The sequence below is a fragment of the Manacus candei genome, unplaced genomic scaffold (genome assembly GCF_025592945.1).
Source record: "Manacus candei isolate 608988 ecotype Guabito, Panama unplaced genomic scaffold, ASM2559294v1 h1tg000050l, whole genome shotgun sequence".
In the NCBI taxonomy this organism is placed as follows: Eukaryota; Metazoa; Chordata; class Aves; order Passeriformes; family Pipridae; genus Manacus; species Manacus candei.
Genome location: NW_026138098.1, coordinates 7288617 through 7310885, shown reverse-complemented (window position 1 = coordinate 7310885; position 22269 = coordinate 7288617). Strand labels below are relative to the sequence as shown.

Below are 22269 nucleotides of genomic sequence, written 5' to 3'. Positions count from 1 at the left end.
CTCCATTGCTTTTTCCTTTCTAAGTTTTACTTGGAGATCAGCTTGCACACCTGCACCTCCAGAGCTGGTCCCTGGGGTGTCCACCTCTAGCAGAGGTTTCAGAAACAGCTTTGAAACAGAACCCCATCCTGTCCTGCATATCACCCCCCTCCTGCAGCCCCGACGGTGCTCAGCATGCACCCGTTTGCAATTCCAAATTTGGGGACAAATTCCAGAAAAATCCCCATCAATTCTGAGTACAAGTTACCTGTGACTGACTGTCTAAGTGTGCCTCAAAAGCCTTAATAGAAGTGCCTTCATTGGCATGCCCAAGGTGGTGTAGCACTGTCATTAAAAAGATAAAGTTTATAATATTTTTGTGCCTTGTTCTTTCTGATATAATGGCTAAAACCTATTAATAACACCAAAACATCTCAAAAGGTCAAGCACCATACAGCAAGATGAAGGGAATTGTCAAGAAGCTTAGGCAATCATCTTAGCACTCAAGACATTTGCCAGGGCTGTTTAACTAATATGTGATGTTCACTTTTAATTTCAATATAGTGCCATTTGGACAAAAATGTTGTATTTTTTAATTAATTACAATGTCAGCAGCTATTAAGATTAAAAGAAAGACCACATCAATAATAAATACTTAATCCAAAGAAAGGATTACAAGAAGAGCAATAAAAATCAATTTTTAGAGCTGGAAAATTGTGACTTTTTCCTCACTTGACTGGTATTTTCATTATATTGACAAACCCATGATCTTACCTGACACTGACATTCGCCTAATGAAATAGCAGCCCTGGATAATGATGTAAGGACTTGTCAATTCTGCTACAGGACAACACAGCGCTACAGCACCGGCATTATCACACAAAGATATTTTGTGCTCTTCAGCTGATGTAAGAGAAACTACAAGAAGAAACCAGGGAAACTGTACAGCTTTTTGAATCTTCCTTTACTTTATCATGGAAGATTAACATCCTTCTGCACAGTTTCTGAGCTCTTCAATTTTGGTGACACTTGATGCTCAGCAGGCAGCAGGTAACTGCTGGATCTTCATCTGCATTAAGTCGAGACATTGCAATTCTCACAGGGCTTGGATGTGGAGAGCAAAGCCAAAATCCTGTGCTCAGTGCCAAAAGTGCAATAGCAAGCCAGAAATAACTAGGATATGCAGCAGTGGGATACTAATCCATTAACTTCTTAAGGCTGGGAAAAGTACTTTTTGTGACAAATCTAGGAAAATTCAGACCGGAGGCACTGTCTGTCCTGAACCGCTCCTGTACGGGAACGGCAGCGGGATAGTTAAGGAATTTTGCCAGATTTGGGTCTTGCCAGACCTGCAACAAGCATGTTTCCCAGCCCCATCTCCTGTGATGGTTGTGTGGGCAGTGGATAGTGACAACACTGGCCATGTCACCCATGGGGCACTGCAAGCGATGGAGACCTGCAGGCTCCCACTGGCCTGGCCAGGGGAACAGCTGGGTTCAGGGGGACTGTGAATTGAAAATAAACCCAACTGCTTCTAGGAAAGGGCAATACAAATGACTCAAACCCAGAGAGACTTCACTTGCAAAGGACTAAACAATGCTCAATGATGATAAAAGCTCACGAGCAACCAATTTTACATTATCCCTTTGAAAATCGCACTACAGTGGAGCACTGAGCTAAGAGAGGGAAAAAAACAGGGATGATGTGACAGAAACGTTTGAAGTGCTAAAGAGAAGGGAACAACCCTTTTTCCAAAGAGCACAGTGATCAAAAAAGTTAGAGCTGTCAACACCAGGTTTGAACAAAGAAAATTCTAGTGGATAGAGAAGCAGCAGGACCTGCTTCCTTGCTGAAGTGAAAAACTGAATCACCTTGGCTGCGCCTTAAAAACGGCACTGACGGAATGAAGATAAAGAAGCTCCATAACAGGTGAGCAGCCACAGCCACTGACTTTTCCAGCCACAAACAACATCTGCCCAGACAGTTACAACCTCTCCAGCTCTTGTAGAGGCAGACATCTGGGTACTTCCCTGTTAGGGAGGATCTGAATCTTTTCAGGACATCAAACACAGGATGCAGAGCCCACAGCTTCCTCCCACAGTGCTCCAACCTTTCTATGGTGGTCAAAATGTCCAAGGTGACTACTGGCCTGGTGCCCACAGGCTCCAAAGGGAGCAGAATGGGGCTCTTTCAACCATTTCTCCACTTTATAACTATCAGCTCATAGCATCAGCTCACAGCCAGCATTGTAAATAAAATCACAATAGCAATTTATTTTCATTTCTCTGCAAATGAATAAGAATTGGATCAACAGCCCATATAGATTCTTCTTAATTGAATCATAGCTACCCTGGAAGATTATATGGCTATAGGATAGGAGATTTGAAAAGGCACAAACCACAATGGATGCTATGTCAGTGTCACCTTTAGCTGGACACTAATGACTGCTCTTCATCCAGCTCCAGGCTCTCTAAGGAATAAATTACAGTAAAGAGAAAATATAACTCAATGAGAATGTGGCACACTCTGCACATTCTCATATAAAGCCATTTTCTGAGTAAAATCAAGCAGGCAACAAGTTATTTGCAGCCATTTCTTTTTTAAGAGGCATTCTCTTTTCTTCCATGGCGTGTTTAATTGCGCTCGTGCTCCTGGGAGTGGGACTGTGCTACAGCACACCCAACCTCCACTAGAAAGACACAGCAGCCAGCAGGTCAGGTCTGGGAGATCCTGTTACTGGAAAACAGGCAACAAGGAGTAGAGCCCTTAGGGAGGATGAGGTGGAGGCTCTGAGTGCTTCAAGATCAGCCCCAGACCAGGCAATCCCTGACTGCCATCACCCACATCCACACTCAAGACAATCCTGCACTGCCATCACACACACCCACACAGTCCCTCACTGCCATCACCCACACCCACGCTGCTGCACAGGGACTGGGTGGGAAAACAACTGTTGGAAACCTCTCCAGGAACCCTCAGAGCTTTACCTGCAGCATTTCTTCCAAAAGAGCCACAATTCTATCCACACTGGGCAGGCAAAGTGAAGACTAGCTAAGTGTATCTACCCTATTTTTTCTTTAAGTGACACCTTTTCTGTGTGACACCTGCAAGAGTTCTGGATTTTGGATGTCAGATCTTTGCTTCCAAACACGCTATTGTTTACACAGATTTACCATGAGAGAAAAAACCAGATCTTTCCCATTTGAATAATGCTGAAAATTTATTAACAATCTGTTTAGTTATTAATTAATGCCAAAAAGAAAAGAAAAGAAAAAAGTTACCATTGTCATGGCAACTATTCTTTTTTTCCTTTTCAAATAGTTCTCGTATCAGTGTGGTATATATGATTATTGTAAATAAAATACATGTGTGGGCAAGACAAAAGTAACAGAACATCACAACTTAGTGTCTTCTCTTGTCTTAAACTTGTTGAGTTTTAGTGAAAGTGGCTTTTAAAACAGAAAGAATGAAGAAAACTTGATGTTAAGATGAGTACAATTCCCTTTTATTTAGAATACATTGTAGGTACTATTAATTAATGTCAATTAATTGATTAATTAATACCAAAAAGGAAATCTTGAAAATAACATATTAAAGGCAAAAATACTGACTAGGACAACCAGAAATCATCATATTCACTTAATATGGAACTGTATTTATTGTGTCCTTAAAATTATACTCCTGTATACTTTCCATTATAATGCATAAAATACAAAATTATTTTCCTGTTAAACATATAATCTAAATAAAATTCACAATATGTCTGTGCAAAGAGGAAGGACACATGAATTCAATTTTTGACAACTGGATCAAAGATGCAAAAGCTCGAGCCAGCAGAAAAACAAGAAGAAGGAGAAGTGTCTTTGGCTGTATTTGACAGGCTGAAAGTAACAACACAATTTTGCTGGATTTACTCTTTAAAGAGCATATTATTCAAACACGCTAATTTTGAGAGCACTTAACCTTCGTTTAAGGGGGAGATGACCGAATATTAATGAGCTGAGCCTCGGGTGTTTAATGAAAAGCTGTCGATTTGAATGTGATCCAGGGGTTTAAACCTTTGTTAGAAGACATTTGACTGGAAGGTTTATTTGCCCTGGGAGTGCTTTCTATCCGAATACACAGAAATTTCACTAAACATTTAAAGGCACATGTTAAAACCACTGTTGCAAAAAACAAATAAAGTAAAAGAAACTCCCTAAAAATAAAAAACTCCAAAACAAACCAAAAAAACATCCCAAACTCTTGGAAAGCGAGCTGCTCCAAGGATCTTCCCAAATGACCCAGATCTTTAGAGTGAAGTTTTCCTTTGCCTAGAAACTAAGTGGCTTTTCTTTTGCTCATTCAGCTGCTAGTTCTGGGAAAAGCCCAAAGAGAAACATTTAGATTGGATGGGTCTTTGAGAAGAGGTGACAGTTGACTGATGAGCATCCATAAAATGACAAAGAATAGTTGTGTGGAGCCGGTGCATCACATCGCCTCTCCCTGGGAAACTAATTGCTCTGAATTGTTAATAGTAACATTATTTTTCTGGCAATCATTTCTTTTGAATACCCAAAATGAGCATGAAACAGCTCCTTTGACCAGACATAAAAGTTAAATGTCCCAATGTTGATCAAATTAACTTCAGCTATGTGACAATGGACTATATTTGTGAGAAAATAATGAAGGGCACAAAGGGGAGCTTTATGCCAAGATTTCACAGTTGTAATGTAAAAATGTTTCTGTTGAACTAGGCCAGGGAACATTTCAATAGGGAAACAGAAGAGCACTGTCACTTTCTTTAAAAAAAAACACATTCATTTTATGGATCTGAATGCTCGAGATAATTTCAGGAAGTTTAGATGGCTGGCACGCCAAGAGCCTCAGATCAGGCTAACACCTCACGTCCTGCCCTTCCCAAACTCTCCTTCACACTGTTAAAGGGCCCGGGCCTGCAGCTTCTCCTCATTCCCCAGCCCAGCTCTTGCATTCGGACACTTTTCCCCAGCAAGTGGCCACAGGACATGACTAATATGCTAACATGATTAATTAATATGACATGTGCACATGCATTTATTACAGTAGATGCATGAAAGACTGAACTAAAATGTAAACTACATTTCCTCTCCTACTCTCACTTATAGCTTACACCCTCTAACTTCAGAAAATACAAAAAAGCAAGTATTATGCAAATAGGGCTAATTGTACATGGGAATTATCCAAAATGGGCCCAGAAGAAAGTTTTTGCCCCACAAGATACAAAGCAGATGTTCTTATTCTCATTTTAAAGCAAATTCAGTTTTTATTGTACCTGTGTCTACCTGGAACAAGTTAACTGATTTCTGGGAGCTCAGTTGGGGTTTACATTGGTGCTGACAGAGACTCACTACACACCTCAATATTCTACATACACACTGTATTCGTAAAGATACAAGCAAATATTTGTTTAACACCAGTGTGATTCCAACTCTCCTGGTCTTTAAAGCATCCATCTGACTCCGTATCTTCTTCTCCCTTGCTAAATGGCAAATATCAAATTCAATCTGCCTCAGCACATACCAGTGCCTTTAACAATGTTCTTGCTATTTAATTCATTTTTTAAGCTATTAAAGCTAAATCACTGCAGATTTAGCTTCAAACTAAAAGAACAAAGCTTTCTACTCCCCAAACATGCTATCAGGATTATTAAGAGATTCCCTCAGGAGAAAAGTTTTAGTGAAACTTTAAATCATTCACTGGATGCTTTTTCCTTTGTTTCCCCCCCAACCCCTCCCCTGCTCAGAAATGCTGGGATGTCGTGCAGCTTCGTGCCTATGTGTTAAAACCCTGTGTTAAAATAATTTTGAGGAAAACAACTTCCCTGGCAATCTGAACAGTTAAACTGATTCATTTGAGCTTTATTTGCAAACCCTTTTCTGGTTTGCATCCCAAACTCCTGTGGTAGCTGTTGCCCAGATGAAAGGCTGTACGTAACTCATGTTTATGAAGATGCAGCATGAACACAACTGCGCTTTCACTGACTCCCACAGTGACCTAAATCAACTGTGAGAAGGTGTTTCTGTTTCATTCAGTGAAGGTTTAGCTCATTAAACTGTTTTCCTTCTCAGCATTGTTCACTGGGTTTGAACTGCATCGCTGTTAAATGCTCTTTAGCAGTTTAAAGGCTTTAAAGGAAAAGACTTATCAGTCTCTGTTTTTAACAGCACTAAATCTGCATTATTAGTTCATGCAGATAAGGGGATTTGAAAGCTCAGCTTGAAACCTCTCTCTTCTGTATTTATCTGACACTGCATAGTTCCAGTAGCTCAGCTGGAAATGTAGATCTATGAAGCTTTAAAGAGAGATTAAAGCCAAGAAAAGAAGTACTTTTCCCCTATAGCTGTTCTCACTTTCCCTTTTCCTGCTGTCTGAGGGAGTGCTGGTGGACAATGGCCAAAGATGGTTCCCAAAGCCCCTGAATGGGGACACTGTTGGTGGCAGCATTCATTCAAAGTGAGCTTCAGTGTATTGTCCTCCCCAATCAGCAGATCAGAATAGAGTGTGCTGGTGGCTGCCAAAAGGTTACCCCTGCCGATGAAAGGGGCTTCCCATTATTCACTGCGCTACAGAACTCCCCCTTTGTGCCCGCCAGCCCATCACTGCTCTGTGGAGGTCCGGATCTGCGGCTGGCTGCTCCCTCAGAATGGACAATTCATCCACGGCGAGCTCGCTGTGCCACTGGGCAACCCAAAATCCAAGGGCTCCTTTTCTAAGGACAGGGGAGTCGGGGCAGTTTTTGGCAGTGTCACATTTTAATGATATACCGTCGTGACATCCCTGACCCACGGCTGACACTAATACTACAGTCTATTACCTTACCCTTGCCAGGGCATCGTGGGAGGTCCAAAGCCAAAATTAGCTAATGAGGCACACTGTATGCTGCAAACAAGTGTGCAATAAATAATGCAAAGGGGTTGCACAGGTTTCCCTCACGCAAAGCATAAGACAAGCAGAGGAGACCAATGGATCCAAGGAAAAATGAAATGGAAATAGGCCTTTCCCACACTGCTCTATGCAACAGAACTGAAGAATCTGCATCGCAGACTGCACTGAGAGTAGATCCTGATCTTCCTGTGCCCCTGTCCCCTAGATCAGGGATCTTTTAGGTATTTATATTTATATAAATACTATGTATTTGCAAACCTTCCAAGTGCCTCCACCATTTTCTGATGCTTTGAGTAGTTTGCAAGTGATGCAACAGAAGACATATCGGCTTTTTCCTGCTCATCCTTGGATCACCCCAAGGGTGCTGGTAAACTCCTGTTTAGAGCAATTCCTGCTCAGCCCCCTGCTGGGGGAAAGGCAGGCTCTGCTATCCCACCTGCCGGCCCTCACAGAAGAGAAAACCAAGGAGAAGGAGGAAACTTGGGAGAGACTGTGTTTGGAAAGGCATTTAGACTCCATGTTTCAAAACCTTTTTCATTGAAAAGCTACACAGGAAAAAATCACGAGATATTTTCCAAAACATAACCTGGTATGGCTCAGGAGCGTCTGAAACTTCCAGGCTGGTGCCAGAGAGAGCCAGGAGAGCTGACAGCTGCTTGTGGATGGGGATCCCTCCCCACGCCTCTGCCACGCGCAGGGAGGCTGCGAGCAGTTGCCAGAAGGCAGCAGCACAGCAGATTGTGTTGGGCACAGCAGATTGTGTTGGGCACAGCAGATCGTGTTGGGTAGTACTCACCCACAAGTCCTGGGCAAGTGCTCCCTCCCCTCAGCCACCGAGGGACCGGTCCTCATCACCCATGTGGCCCTGACTGATGGGCTGTGCTGGGCAGTGGATGGGGCTCAGGACCCCTGGTTGGGCTGGGACCCCCCAGGGCTCACTCTGGGGAAGGGCAGAGGTGACACCGGCCCAGCCCTCTCTCCAGAGAAGGGCACTGGTGGCACCATCTGGGCTTCCCTTGCCCAGCCCTTGCTCCAGGAAAAGGCAGCAGCGGCCCCGTGCTCATTGAGGGTCTTGTTGCAGAGTCCTTCAAACCCAGCACCCTACGGCACAATGGACAGCAGGGATCGGGGCAGGAAAACTGCACAGGAAGTGCCCTGGTTCTATTCCTTCTGCCCTCAGCAGTCTGTTTTAAGCACCCCATTACGCCAGAGATCACAGCGAATGCCACAGCTGCTCTCAAGAGACAAGTTAAAGCTCTACTTCTCAGGCAAACATGAAGCCAAGTGACACCTCCTAAGAGAAATACTTGCTTATTCTGCCAACACACCAATGCCCACACAGAAACATTTTTTTCTTACTCAAGAAAAAGCTGTCTTTTTTCTGACTTTCTAATTAGGGTAGCTGTAAGTTGCTGGGTATTTTGGGGATTCTCCTCTATATTGTAGCACTCATCAGATGAACCACTCTGTAATACCATTATAACCGATGTGGTAATTTAATTAATACCAGTGGTGGCTGCACACAAATGTTGCATGGCTGCTGAGATGAGCTGCCTGCTGCACCCAGCCGGTGTGGAGATCAAAGCACAACCAGCTCCATGTGCAGGGAGCCACGAGGAGAGGCTGAAAGAGCCAGGTTTGTTCAAGTTACAGAAAAGATGTCTGCAGAGGACTCTTGCTGGCTTTATCTACTTGGTAGTTACAGAAAAGACAGACCCAGACTTTGTTCAGCAGTGCATGCCAAAAGATGGGGGTGATGGACACAAACCGCTTTGAGGAAAATTCTGGCTGAACAATAGGGACAGAAAGTTCCTCGGTGAGGGTAGTCAAACACAGCAGTGGATGGCCCAGAGGAGCTACAAACCAAAATGTGTGGAGCTGCTCAGAGCTCAGCTGGACAAGCCTTTGAACATCCTGATCTGTTGTTGAAGCCAGCCCTGCTCTGAGCAGGGGGATGAACAAGGGACTCCCAGAGGTCCCATCCAACTGGAATTAGTCTGTTATTCTGTAACTGAAAATGCACTCGAATGGCAGCTTTATTAGACGCCACACAGTCTAAAAAGAAGCTAATCAACTAGCACATTAAAAAAATAAACCTGCTTTCTACTCTGCAACTTCTGGTGCCTTCAGAGCGGTTCTCCCAAATCAGTGATTTGGCTTTAAAGAACGGGTGTCATAAAGTGATCTCCAATTGGCACTGTCTAGAAAAAACTCTGGCAAGTAGTAACCATTTTTAGGTGACAGAATAAAAACCTCTACATTTCTGAGTGTGCCATTTGAAACATCTTTCATAGCTGCTTACGAACACAGAGATTGAGAGAGGCCAGGAAAGGCTAATACATACCTATCAAGTACATAGCCAAGAGCCTTATGCCGTATTCCTGAGTAAACCGATGGGCTTGTTTCCCAAGCAATTAAATTGGAAGCATCATGGAAAAGATGAATGTTTACCAAGTCAAAGGCACTATGACAAAAAAGGAAAAAAAATAAAATGATTCAGGATAAAATAAAAAAACATTTGTTGCATCAGCAAAGCATTCAACATAACAACACTTACTGTATTCGCTCTAATGTTATCTTAATATTTACTCACACAAACTTAGCAGGTTAAGCTATCATCATCAGAAAATTGTCAAAGACTAGCATCAAGCTAATGACAGGTCATCCATGGGTAAGACTCCATCAGTACAGTATGCACAACATGAAAATGAAAAGCTGTTTGTCAGTTACAAGTCCAGAAATCAGGCAGTACCCTCTCACTAACATCTTCTTAAACCACAACTGAATACGTAAATAAGCAACTTCCAGTTTACAAAGCTGCAGCTAAATGCCGAGTAGAACTGTGGCTTTGCAATAAACAACAGGAAAAACTACTGACAGGAGAAGGTTAACGATGTTAAAGGCTAAATCACGTCACTGCAACTCCTTATGTGCCCCTGTGTGGAGAATGCCAAGATAACACACCACTTCCAGCTAGGAAGAGAACCCAGGCTGCTTCCCTCGGGCCGTGCCTGTGGGACCCAGACTCACAGACTCGTTAGGCCAGACAAGTGCCCTAAGCCCACCTGCAGCCTGGTAGTGAGAACATGGACAGGCTTTGGCCCAGAGAGGCATCAGCAGGATCCCCAAGTTGTGGTCAGGGAGGTTCCCAGACCACGACGGAGTTGGGAATGGATCTGGACACAGCAATGATGGCAGTGAGAACAGCACAGTCAGACACACAGGTCACCCAGTATGAAGGGCTCTGTCAGAGATCCTGGGGAAGGTCCAGGGATCTGGCTCCAGGGAACAGCACATCCTGCCCACTGAACTGACACTGAAGAGGAAGTAGAACCACTACACTTCTACCAAAATACAGAATTACATAACATGATGGCTTGAGATGTCCAGTCCTGTTGGCTGAAGGATGAACAGGAAGAATCCCTGAAGGACAGGGAGGTTCCCATGTCATGAGCTTGCCTCATGTGTGAAGGTATCTATAACCCATCTCCATGTGCCTAAAGCTGGCTTGTTCTTAAAACTGATGTCAGACCTTCCACCTACAATTTCCCTGTCCTTAAACTAAAACTTTGATCATATTACCTATTTTCCTGCAAATTCAACTGATTTCTGCCCCTTCTGCAGGGCTGACAGACAGCACCCAGTCTCCCTGGTGCATCCAGCCAAGTGTTCTCGCTCTCTACTCAAATACTCCCACCATTCCTGACTCTCCTATCCTTTTTCCAAGTGCACCTAAAGCACAGCACTCAAAGCCAGACAGAGCACTCTATCACAGGCCTGGGCAGCACTCAGGTAAATAATTACCACGTCTTTCCCCTTCGTGTCCTTCACAGGATCTATCTATTAACACATCTCAGTAAGATAATAATGAGCCATATTAAATTCTTTCTCCCTTGATCCTTTTCTACAGCAGGGGTAATGAGTCAGTTATTCCCCAAATTGTATTGCTGCTTTTGAATTCTCCTCTCAAAGTGGAATGCTGTGCACTTCCCTGACATTCATCTTCCAATACTACTTCCTCAAAAATATCAAAACAATTGTGGTTGCTGATTCTGACCTCTGATATACTTGCAAACATTCCCAAGGTTGGTGCCCTACCTAAATTTTATAAGTATATTCTCTACTCCATTCTCTCTACCAAATATGAACTATGCATGCAAACTGTATTTAAGACTGCAATGCATTCAGGGCACTATCTTGCACCTATTAAAACACTGAGAATTACTGGAATAGAAACAAATAACTCCCCCTTATAGTCAAGATAGTAAAAAAAAAAAAAAGTCAAAATGAAAGTGCACGTAGTTACGTAGTTCTCTTCCATTTTTAATTAATGTGAAAACTTGGGAGTGCCTCAAGATTCTTTGGTTCTTTGTCCACACTAAACATAAGTTAATGAAGAATAATGGAGGTGAAAATCTGGATTCACAGAGAAACTCAACTGGGGCAGCTCACTGAATCACTGAGGAGGAAAAAGGACAGTTCCCTTAAGTCTGTTAAGGTCACTTTTCTGGATCTTTGGGAGCCCAGTGTTTTTGGCATGAGGTACATTCTATAATGACATTTTCCTGGGCAGAGAAAATGAACAGTTCCCCTCAAGGACTCCCACAGAAGTACTAACAACAACTGTTTGGGCTATATTTCTATTGACCTGTTAGAATGCAGAAGTGTACTGATCAAAAGTCATGATTATGAAAATGGCCAAAACTTTGTTCATATGCACAGAGACTGGGTGCAAACACTCATCACACCCTGAACAGTCACATTATATGCTCAGACCTCATTAGGTATATTTTCTACTCCCCTGTATTTTCCATAGTATTTGATTTTCATTCTCCAGAAATTGTTCACAATAACTTGCCCCTTCAACTTCTCATTAGATCCTGTGGATCATAATCACAGATTATAAGACTATTCCAGACACAGAACTACCACCATGGCTCAGCTCATCACAGACCAGGAAAACCCTCACTGCCCTAGGCAGGCACAAGCACCGAGTATGATCTGATTCAAACATCCCTTACAGATTGCCTCTTCCAAGGACTGCCCTTTTTTAGTATCCTCCACAAGAAAACACTGCCTTTAAATCTGTCTCTGAAGAACATTTTTTTCTTGGAAAGGCCTAAAGATAAATTCACATTATTTTTCAGGAAAGACAAAATCCCAGAGGACAGGAGAGACAGAACCTGGACAAGCCATCATACAAGAGCAAAGGCCACATTAGTGACTAGTGCTAAATACCCACTTCTGCACAACTCTACTGCTGGAATCACATGCCATGCATACAGATCTGAAAAATTAACATGAACCTAGGTTATCCCACAGCTGCCTGCCCAATTTCAGGGTCAAAAGTCTATGAAAGGAGAAAACCTGCAGCTTTTTCAGTTTGCACAAACTGCTTAATTTAATAAACATGCTTATGCCAACAAGCAAGAACACTTTTCAGCACTCAAAATTCAGCCTGTGTGAACATTAACACAAACTTACAATTTTAAGACATAAAACAACTACAGGAGTAAGGAAAAGCGTTGAAGGTTCACATAAATGTATGTGACTGTAACATCAACAAATACCTGTGAGTTTACTGAGCTCTCCTTGGTTTAAGGTAAGGAACACTTCCAGGTTCCCTCAGGTACAGTGTTTTGAAAATCAGTTGCCTCTTCAATATACATTATTACTGTTACTACTCTTACTGGTATTAAAGACAGCAATTTCAAACACAGATGGCAAACAGCCTCTGAGATATACCCCTTGTTAGCACTCGGGGGCACTGCTCCTCCAAAGGCAGCAATCAGCCCCTAGCACCACAGTGCTGTTCTGCTTCTGCTGGTTCTTTGCTCCCCTCAGCCCCACCTCTCCAGGATGTTGCCTGATCCCTACAACAAAACGTTTGATCCTTCTGTAGATTTGCACAGCACATCTGATGAGGAACTCGCTCTGCTCTGATGGCAGCCAGGTGACATCCCACATAACCACATCCAGCTCGGTGGGGTGGTTGCTCAGCACCTGAGTGCACAGGTAAGAGGTGCTGTCTGCTCTCTGTGCCCTTCCATCCAGCCCTACCAGGGAGCACTGGGCTGCCAGCTGCTTCACTCCACTCTAGGAGGAAAATAAGCAACCTCACACAGAACAGACCATACCCTGGGCTTAAAATGGGAATCCTGACCTGAATACAACAAATAAAAATTCTGTAAAAATAATACAGGAGGAATTGGTTTAAAAAAGCTGCATGCCTTAAGCGTCAGGTCCCTCTGTTGACTTCAGTGGAAACTGGACTTAAAGAGTGCCTAGAGAACAAGCTCTTTCCTCAGAGATCCCAGAGGTGAGGGTTGCACGCCCTCTGGCCCAGGTGAGACACTGACAACCTTGGGTAGCACCAGGTGTGGTGAGAGCACAGTGGGGGGCACTGGGGGCCACACTGGGACTGACTCCTGGCTCTGCTCACAGGCATCAACCTGTCTGACCTCCCCTCATCAAGAGCTTCCTCTGACCCAACCGGTCCCACCCTCATGCTCTGTGTGAGCAGGGATACCACATCTGGTTACGCATCCTCACAACTTACGGAATCACAGGATCTGTGGAGTTGGAAGGAAGGGACCCACAAGGATGATCAAGTCCAACTCCTGGCCCTGCACAGGACTATCTCCAAGAGTCACACCATGTGCCCCAGAGTATCATCCAAATGCTCCTTGAGCTCTGTCAGGTTTGGTGCTGTGTCCACTGCCCTGGGGAGCCTGTTCAGCATTACTGAATGCCGTGTGCTCAACTGATCATAAAGCAACTGTTTGGAACCAACCTGCTCTACGAACAGACCAATCCACACGTGGAAGTACCTCCTTTGAAACAGTTGTTAATAAACCCACACATAATACACATGGTAATAAGAAACAACTTAAAGATGCAACTTACCAGTCAGTAATACACCATCTTGTTCGAATGAAACCTTTTCTGGACCACTTGCACTGAAAAATATGCAAAGAAGAGCCAGTCACTTTAGGCAGAGGATTACTGTGAAACACACTGACACAGAGAACAAAATAAAACAGAGCTCATCCATACACGGTAACCAAGAAGCACTGAACACAAACTGAAGTACCTTGAAAACAGATATTGTGTCTTTTATAAATCCCGGAATTATTTATATTTTTGGTTCTGCAGCATTTATAAACTTATGTATAAAATTAATATAAGCCCTGGCACTTGTTTATAGATGAAAGATAACCAAACAGGAAAGCTTTACAACTGTATTTATGCTTAGCCTAAACCAGCAAATTCTTACTGCCTATGCACAAATGTCCTCTTTGCAATTTTACCTGAACTGTAAAATGTCATCAGAGATTTACATCAAATTAAAATGAATGAGATCTGCTAGAAAGCTATTTCTCCTGCTGAGCCAACCCACCCTATATTTCTATAAAAGTTAAGGGGAATTTAAATAATGGTAAAACATTACATCCATCAAAACTGCACCGTCAGTGACAAAGCCACAAATCAGCTCATGCCCACACATGGCACTTATGATACAGCAAAAGGGGTTTTTCAGCACCACTCCTGAGCCACTGCCACAAATTACAGCCTCCCACAAGAAGACATGATTCTGAGTCCTATTTATTCCCTGTAAACAATGCATGTTGGGCTAGGCTAATGTGCTCTGAGAACAAATAGTGCACCACACAGGTCTAAACAATGGTGCCAATGATTTTGTAGCAAATGACTGCGATTCCTTATTGCGAATAAAGTGCCAGTCCCAGCAGAGCCCACCCTGGCAGAGGTACCACCCCTGAGGCACTGGCCAGGTGTATTTTCTCCCCCTCTGTGAACTGACAGTCCTCAGTCTCAGACACTGCTGAGACAGTGAGGGGCTCCATCAACCCAAACTGGGCTGTCTTAGAATGAGCAACAAGATCTCAGAATGGCTTGAGTTGGAAGGGACCTTAAAGCCCACCTCATTCCACCCCCTGCCATTGGCAGGGATACCTTCCACTAGACCAGGTTGCTCAGAGCCCCACCCAGCCTGGCCTGACCACCCCTCAGTGAACAGGGACCCATCTCCCTCTCCCCTCAGGCACAAGCACAACGTCTGCAGCCAAGGCCAACCAGATACACCACAATAATAATTATATTTTGAATAATTATCTACTTTATAGCAAATATTTTCTTTTAAACTGTGAAAAATAGCCTCTTTTGCAGGTCCTGCATTCACCCTGGTCAATCAGGGGACTGGAAGGCAAACACTCCAAACCTTCCTAACAGGATCCATGGCTGAACCACAAATCCCACAATCCAGTAAGGTGTCTTCACAGTAAGGTCTCTTCTGTGATGATCACGAGGGCACAGTTACAAGTTGAGATGTCAACACTTATTCAAAAGCAAACCAATAAGAAAGCTAAATGCTAAAAGCATTAAAAACTGGCTCAAATTTAATCTCAATCGAAAAAAGGAAGCTCTGTCACTTTCTTCTTAAAAATAACTACACCAAACTTTTAAATACTGAAGAGAAATACACAGAACTAAAAATCAAGCAGTCCAAGCCTATGATGTGGTCCAAGATAATGTCTTTGATCAAGCTGACATTTTTCATTTGCTATTTTCCTCTTTGGCAACATGAGGTAATTCAGGTAATTCAAAAGGTGCAACACCAAAACAGGACCAACAGGACCATGTTGCTTAGAGCCACATCCACTTGGGTTTTGAGCATCACCAAGGACAGTAATTCCACAGCCTGTCTAGCCCTGTCTTCTGCTGTTTATCCTCATGGGGAAAGCTTTTCCCAGATTTAGTCAGCTTTTCCCTTACTGCCACTGCTGATTGCTGCCCCTTGCCCTGTTTCTGCACACCCAGAAGCACCTGTCCCCTCCCTCTCCTGGTGGCACAGATGGGCTCTCTGGCATCTCCTTCCACATCCCCTGCTCTAGCCCCAGAGGTGCCTCAGCTACACTTGCTCCCCTCTGCCCATGTTTGCCTGGTATGGGGTTACAAGACACTGTAAATGTGATGTGGCCTTGGAGCGCCAAATTGATGGAGGAGTTCCTTCCTGGGACCTAACACACCCTGGGATGTTGGTGGCTTTCTCTTCCATCCAAGCACATCTTCAGCTTGTTGTCCAATCAGATCTGTGCCCTTCTCTGTTTCCTGGATAGTCACCTCCAGCCTGCAGCACTTTGTGAGGTCATCCTGCCGCAGGGACACAGCTTGGTATTAGTCTTTGCTGAACTCCATGAGGCTCCCTCCAGCCTGCTGGAGTCCGTGTCACAGCATCTTTGCCCTCCAGCACACTGACAGTTCCCCAGACTGAGCACAGCCAAGCTGAGTGTGTGTTCCATCCTGCTGTCCAAGCTGGTAACAGAGGAGCTCGATAGTACCAAACCCAGCATTGACCTCTGAGGAACACCACTGGCAACAAGCTGCCAGCTGCACTTTGTCACCACCCCATAACCCTGGGGGTTGGCCAACTTTCCCAGTTGGTGTCACCAACTGGGCTTCCAGGACACTGTGACAGACTGCATTTGAAGTCCTTGCTAGAGTCAATGCCTACAATATCCACAGCATGCCCCTTCCCCATGCAACTGGTCATCCAGGAAGATTTGCTCTGTCAGCTTTCCATGCCTGAGGAGATACCACCTGGGACACTTCCTGAAAATGGATGTGCCCTTCAGGAGGGCAGGGGGAGCCTCACTGACATCAGCCAGATCCCTTCTCCCTTGGATGTGCCCTGCCTGCTGCCATAGGCTCATGCACGTACAACTACTTTATGGTTTTGTGTAACCAGAGTGTCTGGGACCCAAAGTCCTGTTGTCAATTCTAATCCACTTCTCCAGCAGCATCTGGAATCTGACCGGAATGTGAAATCTGATTCCAGGCACCCACAGGACCCCACTCTGGTTCTGTCCCTGACACCTCACCAAGACAAGCAGTACCAGCACGCAGTGTGCCCAGCCCCTGGCACTGCTGCCTGGCTGTTTAACACAAGCCTATGCTGACACAAGCCAGTGAAAAGGTGTTTGAAACACAATTTGTATTTCATGACATGGTAAACCACAGATTTTCTCACCAGAGCTTGGCGTTTCCTCACACATGTGCTGTGAATATGGGTTTAAGGGCAGTGGTACATCTGAGAGGCCACTTCCCAACAATGTGTTATAACCACTGTAAAGGAGGTTCTGATACTTTGCTATCAGAAGTCCGCACAAAAAAAAAAATATTTTTTAAAAATCACCATTTGAAAACTGGTAGTTACATTCTGCCAGCCCTTCCTTTGTGAATAGAGTCTCTGAGGAGATCGTGCTGACCTTTTAAAACCCCCCAGAACCACCACCTACATAAATAACCCCTGCTACATTGGGGGAAAGGACCTCCAGACAGCATTAACATGAAGAGAGAGGTTAGAGAGGGCTAATGTCAAAAAGCACTGTGAGCAATAAGTAATGCACACAAACCATGATTGATAATGATCAGCACAGAGCCTTAATTCATCTTTTCTCCATCATTTTACTGAGAGGGACCATATCAAATTAAATAGTGACCCAGCAAGGGTTTATTCAACCATACAAAGCAGGGCATGAAGGAAAGACATACTAAAGTGGCAATGACTGTGGTGTAATTGCAGCTCCTTAAAGGAACACCACAGCTCCAGGGGAAACCTGGAGCAGGAATCGGCCAAACACTGACAGCACCGAGCAATGCTCAGCACTGACAGGCCTTCATGGCCTCAGTGAGAACTCCTCCTCCTTAGAGCCTCCTGTAGGACCCGTGTTCCACCTGCTCACAACACACTTGGTGTTCAACTAGCCAGGAAACGAGTGGTATTAGGACTACTTACACAAAAACAATGGAGAATGTAGTTCCTACCCCAAAATTACTTCCTTTCTTTCCTTAGATCAGTTGCTTTTGTAACTATTGGAAGTCAGTGGTTCCGTGTAATGCTCCAGTCTGTGTCATTGCCAAAAAGCAACAAGTGGTGGACAGAACCACGAGGGTTTGTGCCTTTTACCTGGCCTGAGGTGAAGCCAGCACGGGAGACTGGGAAGGAGCTGCAGCTCCCACTGGATATCACCTGTGCCTCTGCACCATAAAATTACACTTCTTTTACTGTGCAACTGGTACATTCCCCCACTTCAATCTGCAAAATGCCTTTAGATACTCATAAATTGAACACATTTATTTAATTCCTTTAACTTCTATAAATAATTCACTTATTAATGACTTGTCTATTTAACATGAGGAACGCAGAGGTTTGTAGGCTTTGGGCCCAATGCAGCCCAAGAGCTGGAGCACCTTTCAACATCTCCCATATAAAAATGTCATCCTCAGCCTCTGATATGAACTGCAGCTGAACAACAGGCCTTTCATATTTTTGGATCACTGATGTGCTTTAATATTTCCAAATACAGTATTTGGAAAGAAGAAAGTTTTGAAAACAGAATGTATAGAAGAACTACAGCTTGGGAAGGAGGAAAGAGAAATTTGCTTCTTATTGCAGATTTCAAAGCAATAATCTTTATTTTTACTTTAACAAATAGTCACTACCTGCTCCCCTATCTGTAAGCCAGCATAAAACCAGGTGGAAATGACACAGGTCATCTATATGCTCTCAGAGAGGGATCTACATTTTAAAATAGGAAAAAAATTCCTACTTCATGTCCCAGAAAGGGGATACCACATCTTTCACCTTAGAGTATTAAGTCCCTTCTCAGATCCTCTGTTAATAGGATTCCTTTAGCCAGCAGATGGATTGTGAATACAGGCAGTTTCATCTACTAAAAGACAACATAAATCATCATTGAGAAAGGAGAGACCGCAGTAAGGTTATCACCATACAGCCTCCTCCATGAAAGGTTTGCATTAAAGCATTAGTGAAATTAATTCATCTTTCATAAGAGCTTTGAGCAGTATCTGTGATCTATGATAACAACCAATTTCTCACTATGGGAAAAAAAAAATTACTCAGGCCTGATAGACTACACAAATCTGCTTTTTTTAAAATGGCCTAACATTATCTGGAGTGTTGCTCCCAGAGGCATCATTTGAGGCTTATGCCTCGCCAAGAGGACCCATAAATCAAGGCAGAAAGTTTTGTTAGTTTTATATGCAGTGGGCTGTAATTATTTTGAATTGCATTATGCCTCAATCATTGTAATTACTTTTAGATCATCTTTAAGCAGCAGTAATAAAAAGAAAAGAAATCAGTCTTAAACCATTTCTCACACAAAAAATTGCAAATGTGATATGTGAGGTCTGGCTAAAACACACAAGAACATGTCAATACAATCTTCAGGCAGATAAGCTGCTCGTGCCTCCTGCTGGGTCAACCTAAATTTCCAAAATATACATTATTTAGTGGCCTTTTAATTAGCATTGTTATTATCAACATTTGTCTAGGAAGAAAACGGGTGATAACAAGATTAATTTTAGCTTTAGAAATAGAAACGTGTACGAGAACCAAACTATGTCCCCGTTGGTTTTTGTTGTTGCTGTGTCTGTATGTTTGAGAGGCTCTTTGGTCTCCAGTCCCCAACAGAAACAGTATAGTCTGAATATCACTGCAATTATTTTCTAGATTTGCAGGTCTCATGGAAATACACTGGGTTGGCCCATGCCAGGGGCAGCCAGGTGAGCACAGTCACAGGTGAGCACAGCAAGTCACAGAGCTGCAGGAGGGATCTGCTGCTGTCCCCATCATTGCAGTCCTGGATAGCCTGCATCCCCTTCCTCTCCCTCTGTGCAAAGCTCTGCAACAGCTCGGGTGAATCCCCCAGCCTGTTCCATTTGTCTGGCTACAACACCATTCCCAGGAATTGTGCTGAGGGCAGGAACAGAACTGCACGTTCAAGGTGCTTCAGGGATTTGTTCATGTCTTAATAGTGCATATTGGTAGATTTTCCTGTTTATTCCTCCTCCAGGTAAGCAATATCCCTGACAATCAGAACATGATGCTTTCTGCCCAGGACAGTCATTTAAGGCACTGGAACAATGCGACCAGTGTGAAGGTGTCAGAGCCTCCAAAGGGATTTAGCTGCTCATTGGGTTCTGGACCCCACAGGCTTGTCCCAAAAGCAGCACTGGAGGGTGTACTGAATGGAGAAGCTGCTGCTGCTCAGGCAAATGTGGGAAAACCTGATTCCTGAGCACCCACAAGGAATGAACACAATCGCTGCTCCACAAAAATGTGTGGGAAAGCCCTGAGAATCCACTATTGCTCCAAGAGACTGTGAAGAATTGTTGATGTAAAAGGGGTAATAAACAATGCTGAACAAGTTGCAGCTTTGCCAGTCTCAGGATGAAACAAGAGCAGTGAAACAAGGGAGGAAATAACTCTCCCTGGGTATCAATGAGCAATCCATAACTTGTCCTAGTGCTCTGAGGTGGGATGGCAGCACTGACCACACCGTGCAGTGCTCTCACTGCAGTCACATCACTCCCAGCCCTACTCGGCTCCTGCTCACAATGTCAGCCCCAGACACTGCTACAGCTCCCTCCTGAAAGGGGAGGAATGAATACCTGAGGAACCACCTCAGGGGCCCTCAAAATGATGTAACACTTCATTTCAATGATGTTACATTAAATGATGTAACACTTAACTTCAAAGAAGTATTCAAAATGTTTATTCACAGGAGATAAAAGCTTAGCAAAATTATGTCAAAGGTAGTTCCCCTTCCAGTACAGAGATATAAAGATAAATAATTCAGTATCAAAGTCAATCTTCGCCCCATCAACCTGGTAACTATTTATGCAATGCTCTGCCAAGTCCACAAGCACTGTGTAAATATGTCTAAGTGTGTATATTTACAAATTCTAAATTGATTTAAAAATTTATTTAGTTCTTCCTTTTATTAAAGGAATAACATGCCTGTTTGATCCACAAATGTAACAGGAATTCAACAAATTTATTCACTTGGCTTGAGGAAGACATTAACTATTAAATACTCATGTTCTAGATGTTCTTAAGAAGTTAAAAATGAGAAAATTAAAGCAAATGTCAAAGAAAAGAACTACAGGCAAGGTCTGCACTTGCAGGTGCAGTAGAAGAAATCCCTCAGCTCTGCTTGTGTTTCTGGTTTTGACAAGATGTCCAACCCCAAACCTGCAGCACTTCCCAGTTCTTCTGAGAAGAAGAGGGAGTCCGAGGGCAGCCTCAGAGGAACCATCAGTGTGTGTCCACGTTACACGTACTCTTGTCCACACAGGAGCTCCCTTTTCCCAATCCCAATCCATGTGCATAGAGCCACAGCTGTGGGACACAACCTACCAAGGAGTAGGGCCCCCTGAGACAGCCCTGCCATGGCACAGTGTGCCATCTCTTGGGGTTTAAATGCACAAACGAGTATTTTCGTCACTGCCTCTACCCTCCACAAGGACTTCCTACTATACAAAGAGTTCCACTGGAATTTGGTACATTCATGTCGTGACTTAAAACATGTACTGCAGGTGTCAAGAAACCGACAGGCAAACAATTTCACTGAGAGGAGTTGCTCAAGTAATCAAAGCAAATCACAATCAAACCCAGCATTTGGGAATGCTCCACAAGACCGGACGTACCTCAGGGAAATAATCCTGCGGAAACTTCTCTTTTTCCAGCATGGGCGTGCTTTCTAAAGTGTCAGAGTAGATTTCTTTCCCAGTAACCTTTTTATACTTCTTAGCTAGGAAGAGAGATAAAACAAAATTAACGTACATAACCTCAACATTTTGAGCAACTTCCTGCACTCGTTGGCAAAGCAGTGACATCTGCAAAACAGCTGGCAAATCAACAGGGCAAATCAAAAGTGTGCAAGCACTGAACTGTTCTGGGGGAAAACCAGAGACCACTAAACCAGGTATAAACACACCTGCTTATAATAGACACCTCGAAGCTACATAGTTATGGATATTGTCATTTCTGCTATCCAGAGCCCCGTAAAATGCTGGAGCCCTAATCATGACCGTGGTCTCTGCACACCCTTGCACTTTAACCCTCCCCAGCTGCTCTGTGACCCTGCAGCCCCCATGTCCTTCAGATCATGCCTTTTGGGCCATCAGCATGTGAGGCTGGCACGGGGATTTACAGCTGGAATGGGTGCAGGCTTTGTACCAGAGATTCAGAGGTGACGCACATCACTCTCCAACGTCTCTAATGAATGGTTTCCTCACAGACAGAAACTGCACAGATTCCTATGGATCTACTCAGTTCATGAATGAGAGGTTCTGCTTCTTGATCCACTTCATACTTGGTCTCTCTCCTGATCAGGTCAATGTACTGGCATGTCTAAGGTGAGAACCTGACTTAGTTTACAAACTCCTCCGACACAGGAGTCTGGGCAGCTGTTGTACAGTTGCCATTACACTGGACCTACCCAACTGGATTGAGGTTTGACTGGGAATGTACAGGAGAAAAACTCCAAACCAACTATT

General features: G+C 43.8%; 1 protein-coding gene across 2 annotated transcripts in view; it reads right to left on the bottom strand.

Annotated features, from left to right (window-relative positions):
• The window catches only part of INPP5A (inositol polyphosphate-5-phosphatase A), a 184192-nt gene that overhangs the window by 63683 nt on the left and 98240 nt on the right, over positions 1 to 22269 (bottom strand). For both annotated transcript variants that reach the window (XM_051801198.1, XM_051801199.1), the window contains exons 6-8: positions 21418 to 21521; positions 13792 to 13844; positions 9230 to 9349 (exon numbers count right to left, since the gene is read on the bottom strand). In XM_051801198.1, the coding sequence (XP_051657158.1) occupies positions 9230 to 9349; positions 13792 to 13844; positions 21418 to 21521 (277 nt within the window). The remainder of the gene's footprint in view (positions 1 to 9229; positions 9350 to 13791; positions 13845 to 21417; positions 21522 to 22269) is intronic.